Here is a 17,803-nt window from a genome sequence, read left to right on the forward strand (position 1 = left end):
CTTATGAACTGCTGCCTTTCCAAAAACTATCCATTTTGCAACTGGATTAATTATTCAGTAGGTTTTTTGTTTTGTTTTGTTTTTTAAGAATCTATGGAGATTAGCTGGTCCAGCATAGTCGATGATTTATGAGTGCACCACTCACTGCAAAATGTTGATCAAACCCCAAAGCACTTGGTCTTTCAATGTGGAACAACACTACACAAATTCATTTGAATTTTGATACTTTAATTTTAAAAAACCAGTTAATGTCTCCAACAGAAAATATTATTTATTTGCTAAACTGAACATCATGTATACAGATCCAATTCCTGACCTCTCCATGACAGGCTGGTAAATTATTCTTGCCTGAAACCAGGAAAGCTGCTGCCAGACAATGTATTCCAGGAGTGGGGAGCCTACTCTTGAGGTTATTCAAGGTCTACTCTTGCCCTACCAGGGGATCCAATTTGGCCCATGAAGCCATTTCTCCAACACCAGGCCCACCTGTCGATCAGCTGGCATCACTCCAAAGGTTCCCTACCTCAGTGGGCCAACATTGACAGGTGGGCAGACCCACCTACTTATCAGTCGCCTGACATTAGGTCACATGACTGACAAGTGGCTGGTCTCATTCACCTCTCAAACTTAGCCCATATGGGTGGGGGAGATAAACATCTGGCCAAAAATGTTCCCTATCCCTGGAGCAGAATATACTGAGCTAGATGGGCCATTGACCTGACTCAATATAAGACAGCTTCCTATGTTTTATGTAATTGTATTTGCATTGATTTAATTTGTGAGCCATCCAGAAGGCCTAGTCAACTGAACAGTGTTTAAATGCCAAAAAGAAAAAGAAAAACTCTGAAAGATAATGTGCGAACAAAATTAAGCAGACTGCCTGGTCAGAATGACAGGACATCCACAGCCTTGGGAGAGGTATTATAATCTTTAGTCACAGCACTTAGGGTAGTGATTAAAATCAAAATGAAAAGGGAGGAATTTATATACAATATAAATTAGGGGGCGCCAACCTTTTTAGACCAATGGGTTCCTTGGGGGTTTTGAGTGAGAGTCATGGGCACCACCACCTCTGTTCCTTTCTCTCTCCCATATCAGATCCACCCCACCCCCTCACCCCTGACAACCAGAAAGAGGAAAGTTTTGTGTTCACTTTCCCAGAGAATCTGGGTAAAAGCCTTGAAATCTGAGCCTTGTAAAGTACATTGTGAGAAGTGGCAACAAAGAGTACAAAGTGGCAGTGGGAAAGAGCATCACTCTTCCAATTTCATTCTTCAGCTCTATGTACTTATCATAGAATCACAGAACTGTAGAGTTGGAAGTGACCCTGGGGGTCATCTGGTCCAAAGCCCTGCAATGTAAGGAATCTCATCTAAAGCACCCATGACAAAAGATGGGCAGCCAACCTCTGCTTAAAAACCCCCAATGAAGGAGAATTCACAACCTTCCAGGGAGGGGAAAGGAAGAAAAGGGTAACCACCTCATAATCAAAGGGGCACTGAGTGGATGCCAGAGGAAAATCTCAATGGCAGTGCTGGATATGTCATTGAATATGTCTGTTTTCAAGGAAGATATGGGCTTTCAAGGAAGAATTGATCCATCTCTGGCTTGGTACCCCAGTGTGTAATTCATATAGGGATACATATATCCCTTCCACATTGTGATTTTGGTCATGGGAAGAATTTTAATATCTTTGTCTTAACTGAAGATGTGATATGGAAAGCAGCCATTAAACAGGCTACCTCAGTATATATTGGGAAATGATGGCTTATGAATCTAAGCAGGATCCTTTAAAACCTTTCTCATTCATTTGGGTAATCTAGCCAAAGAAGGCTGATCGCTGAAGAATTGATGCTTTTGAATTATGGTGCTGGAGGAGACTCTTGAGAGTCCCATGGACTGCAAGAAGATTAAACCTATCCATTCTGAAGGAAATCAGCCCTCACTGTGCTCACTGGAAGGACAGATTCTGAAGCTCAGGCTCCTATACTTTGGCCACCTCATGAGAAGAGAAGACTCCCTGGGAAAGACCCTGATGTTGGGAAAGATTGAGGGCACAAGGAGAAGGGGATGACAGAGGACGAGATGGTTGGACAGTGTTCTCGAAGCTACTAACATGATTTTGACCAAACTGCGGGAGGCAGTGGAAGACAGGAGTGCCTGGCGTGCTCTGGTTCATGGGGTCACGCAGAGTCGGACACGACTAAATGACAAAACAATGACAACAACAGCCAAAGACCACCATATCACCATTTACATCACACAGGAGAGGAGAACAGTTTTGACAACAGCACCTAGACTAATCTGGCTCATGGTAGTATAAGATAGCATCTTAACTCATTATTGACACAAGAGATAAGGCACAAAACTTTCAACAGGGTATTAATTTCTCCTGGATTTCTCATTTCTTTGCATAGCCTTTTCTGCACTGTGCTGCTAATATTTAACTTCTATCATCCATCAAGAAAAAGAATATGGGAAGCCCTCTAAGAGGAAATTGTTGGTTTTGGCCATTATTTTAATCATTTCATACCTTCACTTAAATATGTCAAAATTTCAGAATTATAAAAGACAAAATCCCAGAAATTATCGGTTAGTTCAGGATGAGCATTGTTTGTGATGTATACTGGGAAAGGGTTAGAGACCCTCTCCTATAGATAGCCAGTTCCCCAGTCTTAAAAAAAAAAGCGCCCCACATGCCTACTAATTACTGCAACAAAAATCTCATTGGGCAAATCCTAATTGCAGATCCCACATGTAATATCTAAATTTGGTCTCCGGGATCAGCAATTGGGCATTGTATGCTTTCACATCCAGTCTTGTTGAAACTATTCCTGTACTAAAAAAGATCCCTGCACTAGCAATAAATTAGAGTTATGTTCAAAGCAGAATTTTTAAAAAGGCATTTATCTCAACTCTCGCTGTACAACATTGCATTTTATTATGACCATTTAAGAGGGCGCATATAGATCCCTATGCATTGACAACCTGAACCTATTGCAACAACACTTTTTTGCAATAATCACAAATAATATAATGTGATGTATGCATACATAATCATCTCTCTTTTTATGGGCAATTTTTAAATTCTAAAATAAAGAAATAAATTTACTGGGGAAATTAGCATAAAATCTAGTTTGAAAGCAAGACTCTTTCATCGCTCTGTAATGGGCCCTTTAATTGCAACAATGAATTGACTCTTTATGTACATGTCTGTCTGTGTTTTCATTTTTCATGGAAAGTAGGCTATCTGAATACCATCTGCTAAAACTGTTGCATGCATATGGCTGGTACTCTATTTGTTCCAAACATTGGGAGGAATGTGCTAGGAGATTGGAAACCTTATTCAATATATCTTGCACAGAATGCAGAGTTCAAACTAAATAGCACCCGTGTGAGTGGAAGTTTTAAGATACTGCATCTGGAAATGTCTGCTATAGAAGGTCTTAAGAGAGAAATAGCCAGAGCTGTTAAACATATTAATACGTAGCTGGCAAAAGAAAAAAAAAATCTGTCCTGGTGTTAAGTACTGAGTCATCATCTGTATTATACTCAGTTGGGATGTTTGTTTTATATGCTGAGCATATAAGAGAAAGAATCACACTGGTATTGTTGGTTCTTATTTTTAAAAAAATTGTGCAGACATTTTATGTATTGGGGTGTTTTGTTTATCTTTTACTCTGGCTAGCAAAAAAGCGGGGTGGGGGACAAATGAATGAATAATACAATTATTGGACACAGATTTTATACTAAAATAAAACAGTAACATATTTCATTACCTGAAGTAGTACAATGCAAAGTGACTGGGTTTGAAGTCTTGTAAACTCTTAAGTCAAAGGTGGAGGATAAAAAATAATAATTTTCCTCTTGATTCAGAATGATATTTTAGTGCAAGAGCTTCATCCCCCAAAAGCTGAAGGGAGTTCACATTACAAAATGCAGCCATTAAATTTCCTGCTTAATGAGCTGTTGCTTTTATCTCATTTATCTGGATTGCCTCCCCACTGTTCATTGTGATTTAAAGAAATGCACATTTAACCCATCAATTGTTGCTATGTAGATTGGCAAGATTTTTGTACACATGTGTAACACTGACCCACGTGAGGTTAAGAGACTTCCCCAAACTTACAGAATGTATCCAAAGTTGGACAGATCTTTAACAGGTATTGTAAGCACGTGTGGTGCTGGAGTAGCCCATGGCTGGGGCGACAGGAAGACCAGACATCATTGCCAGTGAACCCTACCTAGGGCTTGGACCTCAGCAGCTGCCCAGGTCCTGACAGCAGCCCCAGTAGGTCACATGCAGATCTTTAAAGAATTATGAGAATGGCTGCTTAACTATTGTTGTGCGTTGCTGCATTCCAGTTGACTACAAGGGCTCCTTCCGTGTGCACATACATGCATTGTCCTTGTCCACCTCTCTTCCTTTTCCATGTCAAATATGAGAGTGGCCAAAAGTGTTCTGATCTCAAGCAATTGTGTTAGCCTTATGGAGTTATGCTGGGCTCTGGAAATAAAATGACAGCTTTGGGTCCAGGGTTAAATACAATTTCCTTTCCCTTCACCGGTTCTCCCGCAATCTGTCTGAGCAGTGCTCAGGTTATTAATGGAACTGACATTCCTGTACAACTGACTGAGCATTGGCAGCAGCCAGGTAACAAGGCAGAAGGTGACGGCAACAAATCATCTAACACCAAAAGATAAGAGATAACGAAATGTGTTTTGGCGATTAGTTTCAGATCATGCCAGGGAAGAGGAATGTGTTTCACCTGGTTATCCCAGATCCATATTTTGTTCAGGAAATGTCATACAACTGCTTGGAAGCCTATTTTAGCATTCATCAGTATAGAAATTAATAATACAAATTATGGTTGCATCTTTTCACAGACAGATGGACCTCCAAAAAGTAGAAGCATCCACCAAGCTATCAGACCACTCATAAGATTCACATGTCTGCAACTTCTTCAACCCATAGCTCCCTATATATCTGTTCCATCCCATTCAGATGAATTCCTCTGTTCAGGCAAGCCTTCCAGGATACTCATAGGGCAGACATGGAGGGCCTGTGATCCTCCAGATGTTACTGGACTATCACTGATTTATTTAATGTATTTATATCCCACCTTTCTCCCAACGTTGGGATTCAAGGCAGCTGCTGCTTCTGCTGCTACTTCAACATCTCATATCCACCTTTGGATATATGCCCCTTCAGAGTTCTCTCCAATTACTGCCACAATTTTAGATGCACTCTGGCATGCACAATATGGCTGTTGTACGTGGACATAGAATTAAAAAATGGCAGCAACCCAGATTTTCATTTTAGTTAAAAAGCAGGGATGCCCATATGATGATGAGATGGCAGTGAAGGGAGATCTTAAGATTCAGTTAGTTTGAATCCAGTTTTGTGATAATTCAGCCTGTCTCCATCTCTTCCACCAAGGTAAGCGGTCCTTCTGCCCTGTTACATCTGATTTCCCCCTTTCAGTCCAGTCAGAGCATGAACACTGGGAAAATTCATGGAACTCTCCCATTCCAAGACAGCACAGTTGTCTTCTCTGCCTGGTTAAGAACTATAGTTTGCTAAGGGTGTTGGGAATTGAAGCTACAGCTCCCAGGAATCTTTGGGGTTGCTTTAATGGTATGGCATGCACACAGCTAGTGGGTAGGTCATGCGAGTCTCTCCCTCCTGCATTGCTCACTTTCCACCAACATTTTCAGAAACATTTATGACTGGGGAGGAATCAAGTGATAAAATTCATTTATCATGCCTAGGCAGCAGAAATGCACAATCATTGGCTTCTGGCAAAGATTATCTGCCACCCAATAATGGGGGGCTGTCTGTTTGGTTTTTGTGGGGTTTTTGCTTTCGTTTTGGAAGAAACAAGAGTAAATTAGCATTTTTAGAAGGATCCATGTTAGCACTACATTAACATAGTCTCAATCCTGAGTTATCTCCACCTCTTTTCTCTACAGAACACTTATCATGGAGCACAATATTCAGGATAGTTTCACAGATAGAGCAGCCTGTTATCTATGTGTCTCATGTGAGGGAAAGGAAAGCCCTTTCTGAAAATTGTGTTTTCCACATTCGGCATCTTTTCTATGAGGCTACAGGGTGACTCAGAGCTGGGCCAGGATGAGAATTATTGATTAAGTACATCCACGGCCAGCTAGCATAATGAGCTACAGAGCATGTCAGGCACACAATGGCATAAACACCCAAAGGACAAGGAGGCAGCAAAGTAATGCCGTTTAAGTGGTAAATCAAGAAACACGATAAAATGGGAGCCTATATATTTTGGTACAATGGCATTTAAAAACAACAACAACACTTTTGAGCTACCATTGCACAGTTTGTGCCAAGACCTGACAGAAAGCGGAAGAATAAAATGCACATAATTGGCTTCTATAGGAAAATATCCCTTTAAGTCTTGGGAGTCAGTTGTGAAGTGCATCACACACAAAAGAGGAACAGAAGTTGTGATGATGGGGAAGGAGGGGGGAAAGATTGGAGCATGTTGTCAGCCTCATATTTTTGCTCTCCAGAATAGTAATTTAATATGCTGCTCTTCAGTGATAACAGGGACACCTCCTCGTTTACATGCAGACACAAGCACACACCCACTGGTACATACTCTCTTGCTCACTGTCAAGGGGACTGAAAATAAGAATTTTGTAGGGACGTATTTGGAATTATTCTTGCTCAATAGCCCTTTTCAGGCATTCTGCCCCCCCCCCTTCAGAGTCTCTATCACTCTCTGGAGGCTGAAGGGTGACATTAGGATTCAGGCTCATGCAAGGGGGTGGCACAAGTAGAAACAGATTCCCAGGTTCAGACCATCACCCTTCAACTCACAGAGGGTGCCGAGGCTAGCCAGCACTTTTATTCCCATTGGCAGGGCAGAGGAGTGGGGGAACAAGGGACATATATTCTTGAATGAAAAGGGTTAATTTCAATTAATATACTAGGTTTGTTAATGAGGAGAAAATCTTGCACAGAATAAAAGGTGTTAAAATGTGTGCAACTTACTTAGGGGGCAAATAAGAATCATTCTTAAAAGGTTAAAACCGTTTTTAATGAGGTAACATACTTTGAGGAGAGTCTGTTGTGTATAAAACTACCTGGAAAAGTCTCCTCTGCTCTTTCTGCCATATGTTTATAATGCTGTTAGCATGGAAAGTGAATTAAAAGTATATCATTGGCTATGTAACTTTTGCATTTGCGTTGCAGACTGATTTGAGCCAAGGCTGATTCAAGCCTCGTGGGAAAGTAGCCTTAAATGGAAAGGAGTAATATGGGTTGTTAATTTAAAATCTGCCTTAAATTAATGTAAAACACATTGGAGAGGAGCACAGTGGTGACCACTGGTTATTGAGCTGTCTACAGCCTCTATGGAAGCACCTTGAGCTCCATCCAGAGAATTGTGCATGAACTGCACTCTGACTCAAAAAAAGAGAAAAGAATACAAGAGCATTTGGAATCTGTTTAACTGGATCAAATTGTGCATAGAAATATATTGTTAGGTGTTGCTAACTGTGTACTAAATATCTGTTATTCTTTTAAGCAACCTTCAGCAGTGCCAAGTCAATCAAAGTCCTATGCTATAGATTTCATTAGTCTTTCTTTTCAACAAAGGAGAGGGGGACACAGTAACCACCTTGGCTTTCACATAGGGAGGGTCAGATCAGGCTGTTCGTATGATCCATGCCATTTCTTCATGGTCCTCACGCATAAGTCTATTTTATTTCATTTGCACATTAATCTGTGATTCAAAAAATAAACCCATGATAAAATTTGCATTTAAATGCTATTCTGTTTTCCCTCAGTGCACTCATATCAACATACATTTTTTTTAGAATGCTTTTTGTACCCAAAACAGGAACATTTGGGGTGTGAAAAGACCAACACATAGGTAAGTTCCAACATTCACATTAGTCCTAGGAGTGCAGATTAAGTCCATTCATAATGGAATTCCCAAAGATCAAAGCCCTTTACAGACACTCTCCTTTTGTGCAATGGCTATCGTCTGAGGGGGAAACTCAATCACTGGCTCCACCCTTGCCACCACATGCATGCTGGTCCTGCCCATAAAAACCCACCCTTTGGGAGAGTAAGTTAAAAGTGAGGAGCCTGTTGTACACATGGCCCTTCCTCAGGCAATTTTGGATTCCATGCAATCTGTGCCAGCAACCCCAGAGAACCACTACCATTTTACTGGTGTTGGTATCTGTCTGTCGCGGGAGACAATAGAGGGGTGTGCCTTTGGGGATGAAGTCAGACTGTTGGAAGGTTGCATCACCTGCTGTGGCTGTAAAGACTGATACGGGAGAGACATGTTTTGTTGCAGCTGGGGCAGATGAAGGCTGATGCAGGTGTACCACTGCCTTTCTTTACCATTCAGTGTAAACAATACTGAGCTAGATCAGGGGTCAGCAACCTTTTTCAGCTGTGGGCCGGTCCAGACCATGTGGTGGGCCGGACTATATTTTGGAGAGAAAAAATTAACAAATTCCTATGCCCCACAAATAACCCAGACACATTCTACTTGTGTAAAAACACGCTGATTCTCGGACCGTCCATGGGCCGGATTGAGAAGGCGATTGGGCTGCATCCGGCCCCCGGGCCTTAGGTTGCCAAACCCTGAGCTAGATGGACCAATGGTCTGGCACAGTATATGACAGCTTCTTCTGCTCCTATGAATGTAGCTCCTTTCTCTCCCCAGAAAGAAGATCAAATTATTCAAACATACCCAACGAAAACATACAAAATATTCAGGGGTGTGCCAGGAGTTGGCTTGGCTGGCCCTCACCTATGGCCCAGAGGGAAGCTCAAAAAATGCCAATAAAGCCCAATGGCCAGGGTGACAGCTGGAGATCCGCAATGCAAGAAGAGCCCCTCAAGTGACAATCCTGCTGAGGGTCCCTCTTAAAACTGTAGCTACCCCTGCTGAGGAAGTTTACAAGCTTGACTCGGGGCGGCAGATGACATGCGCAGCAATAAGGCATCAGTTAGGAAATTGAGTTTCATTTAATGTTATTGCCTTTAACAGGCCATCTGGCAGCCAGGTATAATGAGGCCTTCTATAAAGTTTTAAATGACTCTCATAATAAGATCACCCTTTTCCTTAAAAACTGCAGCATTTCCTACTTTCCTCACAGTAACATTTCCCAGTATGTGACAGCTCCATAAAGATCTATCAACCCAATCCACATTACAGCAACAAATATGCAGAGAGTTACTTGCTACTTGAGGGAGCCAAGTCATGTGGCAAGCACTTTTAAATGTTACCCTGAGGAGCAGAAGAACTCACCATAGGGAGCCCGTGTTCAGTGGCATTCCAAAGGCAAATGTAGCATTGAGTTCAGCTCTTAAAGAACATTTCTGACACAGACATCCCTCACTGCTGAAATTTTCACCCGACAGGTATCTCATTGGGTCACCATCCTTGCACCAAACATTTCACCAAAAAAGTTATTAATCAGGCAGTGAGCTAGCTTTGTATGCACCTTGATTTGTGGATACGCAACAATTCAAATATGTCAAGAAGAAGACAAGAGATCATGTAAGACAGCTGAGAGCTGCATCCTTTGTCTTCAGTCCAACCCAAAACTTGAACTTCATGCATTTCCCATGTTTCTGAGGTCCAAGCCTGACATTTCCTTTAAGCAAGGCTGCAATTCACATCCAGCTGGTGTCCCTGACACGGTTTTCAGTCTTTTATTTTGCAGCCATATAAAATATGAATATGACCAACTGCTATTGTAAAACATACCCTGTTACCCATGTTACTGGGTTTTTTTCCAGAATGTGTAGGATGTTTCAATTCTCATTTTTGAAATGATTCTTGAAAGCAACGCACTATTTAAATCTAAAGGTTTTGGACTTTAGTTTTTGAATGGGGAGGGAGGACAATCAAATTCCAACTCTCTTCATCTGAGCACAGCATGGAAAATGACTCAGCTGCAGCTTACACACCAGACCCCTTTACAGAGGGCATTTGCCAATAAGATGCTACCCAATCACTTCGACAAATAAGGCGAAGAGGCCATTTCTTCCCCTCTGCCTCTGTGTACTCATGTATTTTTCAAAAGTGTCATTCTGTGTGCCACTTGGCATTTGGATGAGCTTCTCTCCTGAGAGTTTAAAATGGAGGATTGCAACAGAATGGTTCCAAGAATGCTTGAGCACCTGTGAACAAGCCATGTTCCTTTGGTTTTCTACTATCACACAAAGCTTTGAAAATATTGTGACTCAGAGCTAATTTAAGCATGTGAGAGATAGCACATTGTAAGAGTTACTTCTGGGTTGCAGCTGGAAAATCACATATTTCGTATGCCACTTCCTCATATAAAAGCTAATCCCTTTCACCCCTGACAAGCCAGCTCTCCATTTGTTCCTACAAGAAGCAAAAGGAGAAACACGAGTTGCAGTGAAAGTTTATACATCTTTCCATAAGCAATTCCCATGGAATTCATGGGGCTTTCTTCCCAGGTAAGCAGATATAGGATTACAGCAGGGGTGGGAAATGGCAGGTCCAAATGCAGCCCTCTAGCTCTCCCCATCTGGCCCTTGGGACTCTCTCCAGACCACACCCTCAAGTCATGCCACAAGCCCTCCTCACAATTCCCCCCCCCCCCCGGCTGGAATGTGTCCTTGAGATCAGATAATGGCTCTTGCTTGCCTGGAAACAAGATTGAGATGGGTGTGAGAGTGTGTGCAGAAACTAGGCTAGTGTGTGAAGGTTGAATTTACATACATTGCTCCAACTTCTTTTGCATGTGGCCACAAATGGTTACTCAGAAGGAAATGCTGCCCTTAAGTTTGAAAAGTTTCCCTGCCCTTGAATTACAGAATCACTTGCCTTTTCTGCTTTTAGCTTTCCGACCTCTACAGTAATATGTGAATGAGTAAGACCCACAAATCCTCTTGTTTACTTTTGAACAGAAGTAATGAAAAGAAGAAGAAACATATCTTATTTTTCTCTTCATATATAACAAAATGAACCAGTCATGCACTGGAAAAAAGGTCACAATCCCATTCAGCACGCCCCATCCCCACAAAACAGAAGTTGACCAGTGAAAAGTTTGGCAGCGTAACAATGTTTTTAAGAAAGACTGAAACACCACAAGAGAGAAAGCCAAGAGAAGTTCTCATCAGGTGTACTGTTTTTATATTTTCATGCAATCCTATTATGTTTATTTGGTTATTAAGTCCCATTGAATTCACTGGGAAATCACTGGGAACTGAATCCACTGAGACTTATTTCTGAGTGGACATGTACACAGGATTGTGCCGCAAATTTTTACATTCCATCACAATATGACTTCTGACTGAAAATAGACTGTGGGCCTCATAATGAATACTATTTTGGGGTGGCATCTCCCCTTGTGGAGACAAATCTCCTAAATATAAGGGCAACTTCTAAATATCAGAACCTAGAAGATATGTATTATCCTTTAACTGAATGCAGTCATTAGAGCTATATTCCAGAATGTTTAATGAATAACCTGTATTCAACGCATCAGTACTGAAAATGTGAACCCCAATGAAATATCAGAAGTGCAACCCCTTAAAAAAAAGTCCATCAAAACATGTTTAGCACATTTTAGATACATCTTCCCCATGTCCCCATGTATTAACAACTTGTAAGCCTTCAGGATCACAGAAACACCATAAAGGGGCAATCTAGTGATTTCAATCTCAGTTCCAGGACTTGAATAATGTAGTAGGAGAACTAGCTGATTTTCTGGCAATAACATCTTTCCCACATAATTTATTAGCTTGTTTATGTGTAAGACCAAGAGTCTAAAAACCACTGAAGCAAGTAACAACGAAGATTAAACAAGATACTCGATAAAGTTAACGGGGTACACAGATTTTAACAGCAAATATACACACGTACGACATCTTTTCAAACAGATTGCTGATGGATAATCCCATTCATCCAAAACTTGAATGTATTTAAATGCCTTTACCTTTTCAATCGCTTTTTTCTTTGTTCCCAAATCCATCCAGGTGTTTTCATTCTCCAGCATGTCCATAAAGGCCCAACGAATCCCTTCAGTCAGTTCTGCCATCTGCAACAAATATTACCATAATTACTTAAGAAATGTGAAATGCTCTGAAGACTTTCTGTCCAATTCAGTGAAGGGGCTCTGCATGCAGAAGCAGCCGTGTGTGTGTGTGTGTGTGTGTGTGTGTGTGTAGCCAAAACAGATGTACACATCTGGATGTGTGTTCACATCTGCAAATCTAAATGCTCATCTACAGTGCTCATCTGGTCCCCAGCTAAATGTCACTAATTGTACTAAACTAGTGTGGGATTGGTGCCTATGAAAGTATGAACATTAGAATCCATAGCAAAGTTTCCCTTCCATTTATTTTATACCCTTTAACTCCAAGACTACTCTTCAGGTATTTAAGAACTGGAAGAACATGGTTATGAAAATATTATAAAAAATCTTTTACTGGATAGAGCAGAGCTGATATGTGACAATATATATATATAGGCCCAAGGAAATTGTACAAGAACATCAGTGGTTGACTGTAACCTAAATATAACATGAATACACAGCAGTGTAATAAGACGCTTCCATGCAACGTTTTTCTGTGCATTTGGTTACGTTTTCTGCAGCATACATGCAGCATCATAAGAATGTAAGATGAGTCTGCTGGAACAGGCCAATGGCCCATCTAGGCCCGCACTAGGCCCATTCTCACAGTAGCTGAGGGAAACCAGCAGCCAAGATTCAAGCACAGGAGCACTCTCCCCTCCTGTGGTTTCCAGAAACTGATATTCAGAAGCAATTTAGGAAAGATGAGAAATCTGTCCATTGGTCAAATTAGCCAGGGTGGCTGAAGTGGAGCTTCAGTGTTCCAAGGCAGCATAGCAAATGCCATCCCATTGTTTTCCTCATCCATTCTGGATTTAACATTTCCACATTTTTTATTGGACTTTCCACAAAAAGGATGAATCCAGATTCAATGGGAAAATCTTGTGGGAGGGCATTTTGATGCGGAAGCTGGGCAAAGCTTCCAGGCATGAATGGCCCCAATTCCATAACAAAATGCTGTGTGGAAGTGCCAGTAATGTCAGGTGAATCACCTCCGTGATTGAAAGTTTGGAGATTGACCTAAGTGGGGGGAAATAATGTCCTTACCTAAACAACCAAAGAGGATTGTAGCATCTCATTTTCATGATTCATTACTAGCCTTTAAATATCACATCATTTTTATACAATATGGAAGCCAGTACAGCCCTGGCATTAAATATGACCAAGCATTCAACAGTCGGGAGTAAACTGCATCCCAGGGAATAAGGTAACTTGGAGATATTGATGGCAGAGCACTGTTTCAATTAACTTAGTGCACTAATGAGGTGAACTCCCTGTACTTGGAGGTTGGCAGTTCATATTCTAGCTCTACAATTGGACCCTGGTGTATATTCTGGTTTTTATGCACCAGCTGTAGCAGTAGGGGTGGGAGGAGAAATCTATTCATACCATCAGAGTTGTTATCAAAATTGTTCAGGCGTAGCCGTACGAAATGCTGCCTAGACTGTAGGTCAAAAACAGTGCTATATTTAGACACAAATAATATCTCTTTGATAAAAGGAGGGAGACAAGAAAACATCCAGGGCATGAGCTCATCAGTGACTAAATACAAAAATACCACGCTTCCCATAATTCATTATTTATTCAGCATGGACCTTCTACAAACTAAGAGGGGGGATGGTTTGGTGTCATCTAGATAGCTGAAACACAGGAAAAGGAAAAGCAGACTGAAGAAAATAGAAGATGCCATATTTTAAAAAAGAGAGATCAACCTGGCATCTAGTCTATGACCCAGTCCCCATCCATCCTCAAGAATACGCCCCAATGATATCAGTGAGATTTATTCAAGTAAATGTTCACAGGATAGCATTCTACAATTCTGTGCATACTTATGTAAGATCATGGCATTTCTCAGTTACTAAAATGTCTCATTTGCCATTTGATCTTTCCAGCTATTCTGGGGGGAAACAGGATAGTAACAAATAGCCCTAAAGACAACCTATGAAATACTACACAATGGTTAAAGTTGCAGTGGAGAAGGGGCCACAAAGCACCAGTGGTCAGATTAAGGCAGTTTCCGGTGCCACCATCACATCAAAGTGGTAATGGCACAAGTGATCTCTGGGCCGCATCACCCACAATGCTTTGCTCTGAGGAAGGGTGTTCCTGCTGTGACCAGGACGTCGGGGAGCAGGTGACAGCAATGATAAGGGGAGAAAGAAGGTATATGAGGATGCAGTGGAGGACGAGGAGGAAGTGAGGGATGGAGGAGGAGGTGGTGATACTCACAGAGGGAGGAGGAGGTGAGGGCAGAAAATGTAGAAGGCAGCAGCACAATTTCAAAGGCACCAAAATGCACCTACCATATCCCTCTTGTCTTCTTGGAAGTGCAGATCTACAAACATTCTTCCAGTAACATAAGGGAGAGCACTTTCCACGAAGTTTACACATTTATCCCACTGAGGCAGTAAGGAGGTTGTCCCCTGGATTACCTGTTTTGACCAAACAACATTCCATGACTATAACCAGATTTGCTGAAAAATCAGGCAGACATGTATTTCCTCTTCTAATCTCCCGTACTCCCACAAGAGCAGCATTCTGGAATTCTAGGCATTAAACAGCCACAAAAGGGTTGTCCCCATGCATATGCTCATAACTCCAACATTGACTGGGTGGAGGAACACTAGGCTACATTAGGGGGTGTGATACAGCTGTGGAACTTTTTCTCAATTTGGGTACCACTCACCATTAGTGTGGAAAGGAAAACTCACTCTCTAATAATAGCAACGTGTGAACAAAGGTGCAGACAATCAGCTACCATTTCACTGGAGCAAACAACAACTATGTCACTATAAATGGTAAATGTGGAAAGCCCTAGAATATCTTAAGTTAGGAATGGTGCTGCTAGCTCTACAGTTTGTAAATTCTCAGTTCTATTCAGTTCATTACAGAGTCCCAAGCAATGATGTCATCCTTTCTCTCTGCTTCATATTCCAGCCGTTAAAGAATGAAAATCACAGCATAACACAGAAACATGATGCTGCAATAAAAGGGAGAAAGACTTGGATGTAGAAAAAAAGATAACCTGTGAATTTTTCCTTCAGCTCTGTGCCCAGACTAGAGTCCTGATGTCCTGAGAGAGGTTAGTGATGTTCTCCAACTTCTTTAAATGCATTGAATTCAAGCTTGCTAGCTGGAAGCACAGGGACTCACAGAATCCATCTATCAACTGCTGTCTTCATAAGCTTCATAGGCACACAGGGCATATTGATATCAAAATCTCACACTTACCCTTGAAAACTCCAACCACCTATACTGAAAGCGCCGGCTGAGGTTAAATATTCTCGAATAAACCATTCTCCATACCAGGTAGTTGGCAATAGTCCTGTCAAAGCAGACACATCTTTATGTCAGACAGTTAGACCCATGTGTTGTAATGTACAGCTGTCTGAGACTATAAATAAATAGGTGACTAGATTCTGCGCCCCCCTCAGATCAGTGCACTACCTACAATGGTAGCAGCTTCACCTTGAAAATTAATGAGCAATGACCAAATTCACAAAAACCTGTTAGACAGAAGCGGTTGCATGATAACAGCCATTTGGTGCGTGAATGATGGTGGATCTTCCATTTGGAGCATATTTCAACAGTTTTGCATCCTGAGATGGAATTTGGCACTAGTGCTCCTGTGCAAAGAATGGGTGTTCTCCCACACACACACCAAGTACTCACGAACTAATAAAGCAGAAACAATCTAGCTACAAAATCTATAGGAAAGTTTGCCTTAATTAAATGTAATGGGATGTATTGCAACTTTTAATCAGAGTAGATCCATTGAAATAAATGGCCCTAAGTTTGTCATGTTCACTCATTTCAGCGGGTCTATTCTGAGTACAAGTTAGTTGGCCGCAACTCAATGTCGTGATATCTGGTGATCCTTAGCAAACCATCAACAATACATCAGCAAATATCTCACACATCCTACTCACATAGTAATAATGAAACATTTGCAGGGCAATTCAGATAGCAAGTGCAACCATATAAACTAAAGAAATGGGCTTTCTACTACAGAGAAGTAAACATGGTATTTAATGGCTTAATTGGAAGCGGAACACAGCAGGGGTTAGCCCAGAAATCAAACTTTGGTTCTGAAAACGTATCAATTGATATTTTTTTTTTTAAAAAAGGGCGTCTTTGAGCCTATATAAATTCACCCCACTTATCAGCCCACATTCATTCAGGATTAGAGGGCAGAGGTTCCAGGTGACAAGGTTTTAAGGCCTGCGCCTGCCGCTTTTAGAAATTAAGCACCATGGTACATTGTGCCTTGTTCAGCATTTTCGGATATAGAATGTGATAATACTTCTGTAATCCAGTGTTATACACCTGAGGCTTCTGCATGGCTGGATCTCTTAATACTAATGCTCAAAGACATTAAAAACACATTTTTCAAAGTCAGAGCTAGCAGTAATAGGGCACTTCACCCCCACTGCCACCACCTCAGAGCATTTTGGCAGTGCTAGACTTTTCTACCTAATTAAAGACAGCCAATAACATATCTCCCTTTAAAAAAAAAAAAAACCAATCTGACACTATTTTAATTGATTCAAAAAAGAACCCAGAAGTGAATGTTGCTGAGATAAATATTATAACTGGTTATGTGTTGTGTCTAACACTGCTGTTTTGCTTGTGCAACAGACTTGCACCTTGAAATCTGCCCTCCTTTCCTCATCTGTGCAGCTGCCCTGTGCACCTGGGGCATCCTCCAGAATAAATGTGGGCGTGGGGCACAGGGAGAGAATAGGAAGGATAAGTCCTGTTGTGCAAGCAGAATACAGTGGTGCCCCGCAAGACGAATGCCTCGCAAGACGGAAAACTCGCTAGACGAAAGGGTTTTCTGTTTTTTGAGCAGCTTCGCAAGACGAATTTCCCTATGGGCTTGCTTCGCAAGACGAAAACGTCTTGCAAGTTTGTTTCCTTTTTCTTAACACCATTAATACAGTTGCGACTTGACTTCGAGGAGCAACTCATAGAACGCAGTGTACATAGTAGCCTTTTTTGAGGTTTTTAAAGACTTTGGTGATTTTTGAAGCTTTTCCAAAACTTCTTTTGCAGCCATTTGGTAAGTTAAGCTTTTAAAACTTTGGGGGGGGGTTGGATTTTGGGTTGGGGTGTTTGGAATTCAAGGACTTGGTGTTGGGGAGGGGTTTGCAAGAATCTGGAAGCTTGTGTGTTTTTTTCTGCATTTTTATGATTTTCTGTGACCATTGGGGCACTCTGCTATTTTTTTAAAGAAATTTCTGGATTTGAATTTCTGTGTGCTGGGTGGCTGGGGGAACAGTTGGGGAGGGGTTTGCAAGAATCTGGAAGCTTGTTTTTTTTCTCCTGCATTCTTATGATTTTCTGTGACCATTGGGCAACTCTGCTGTTTTTTTAAAAAATTTCTGGGTTTGAATTTTGAAATGCTCTTTACAGTATGTGTGACTTTAAAGAGCACTTAATAAACTCTTGTTGTACCAAATTTGGCTTTGTTTGGACTTTTTTTGACCATAGGAACGCATTAATTGATTTTCAATGCATTCCTATGGGATTTCGTGCAGAGCAAGACGAAAAATTCGCTAGACGAAAAAATTCGCGGAATGAATTAATTTCATCTTGCGAGGCACCACTGTACTTGCTTGCTTATGCAGCATGGGACACAACCCTCACACCATCACGTTCTTTTCAAAATGTAGGGTTTCAGTGTTAC

General features: G+C 41.3%; 2 protein-coding genes across 7 annotated transcripts in view; one reads left to right on the plus strand and one right to left on the minus strand.

Annotated features, from left to right (window-relative positions):
* The window catches only part of LOC308475001 (uncharacterized protein), a 268,471-nt gene extending 263,644 nt beyond the window's left edge, over nucleotides 1-4,827 (plus strand). The window contains exon 8 of the mRNA XM_081001675.1: nucleotides 1,099-4,827. The gene's annotated coding sequence lies outside the window, so the exon portion shown is untranslated. The remainder of the gene's footprint in view (nucleotides 1-1,098) is intronic.
* Nucleotides 1-17,803, minus strand: part of PHEX (phosphate regulating endopeptidase X-linked) — a gene marked incomplete at its 5' end in the record, with an annotated part of 101,463 nt that overhangs the window by 35,683 nt on the left and 47,977 nt on the right. For all 6 annotated transcript variants that reach the window (XM_081001598.1, XM_081001597.1, XM_081001601.1 and 3 more), the window contains 3 exons: nucleotides 11,977-12,078; nucleotides 14,418-14,546; nucleotides 15,346-15,439. In XM_081001598.1, coding sequence (XP_080857724.1) covers nucleotides 11,977-12,078; nucleotides 14,418-14,546; nucleotides 15,346-15,439 — 325 coding nt within the window. The remainder of the gene's footprint in view (nucleotides 1-11,976; nucleotides 12,079-14,417; nucleotides 14,547-15,345; nucleotides 15,440-17,803) is intronic.

This window comes from Podarcis pityusensis (genome assembly GCF_964106645.2).
Source record: "Podarcis pityusensis genome assembly, chromosome: 4".
NCBI lineage: Eukaryota > Metazoa > Chordata > Lepidosauria > Squamata > Lacertidae > Podarcis > Podarcis pityusensis.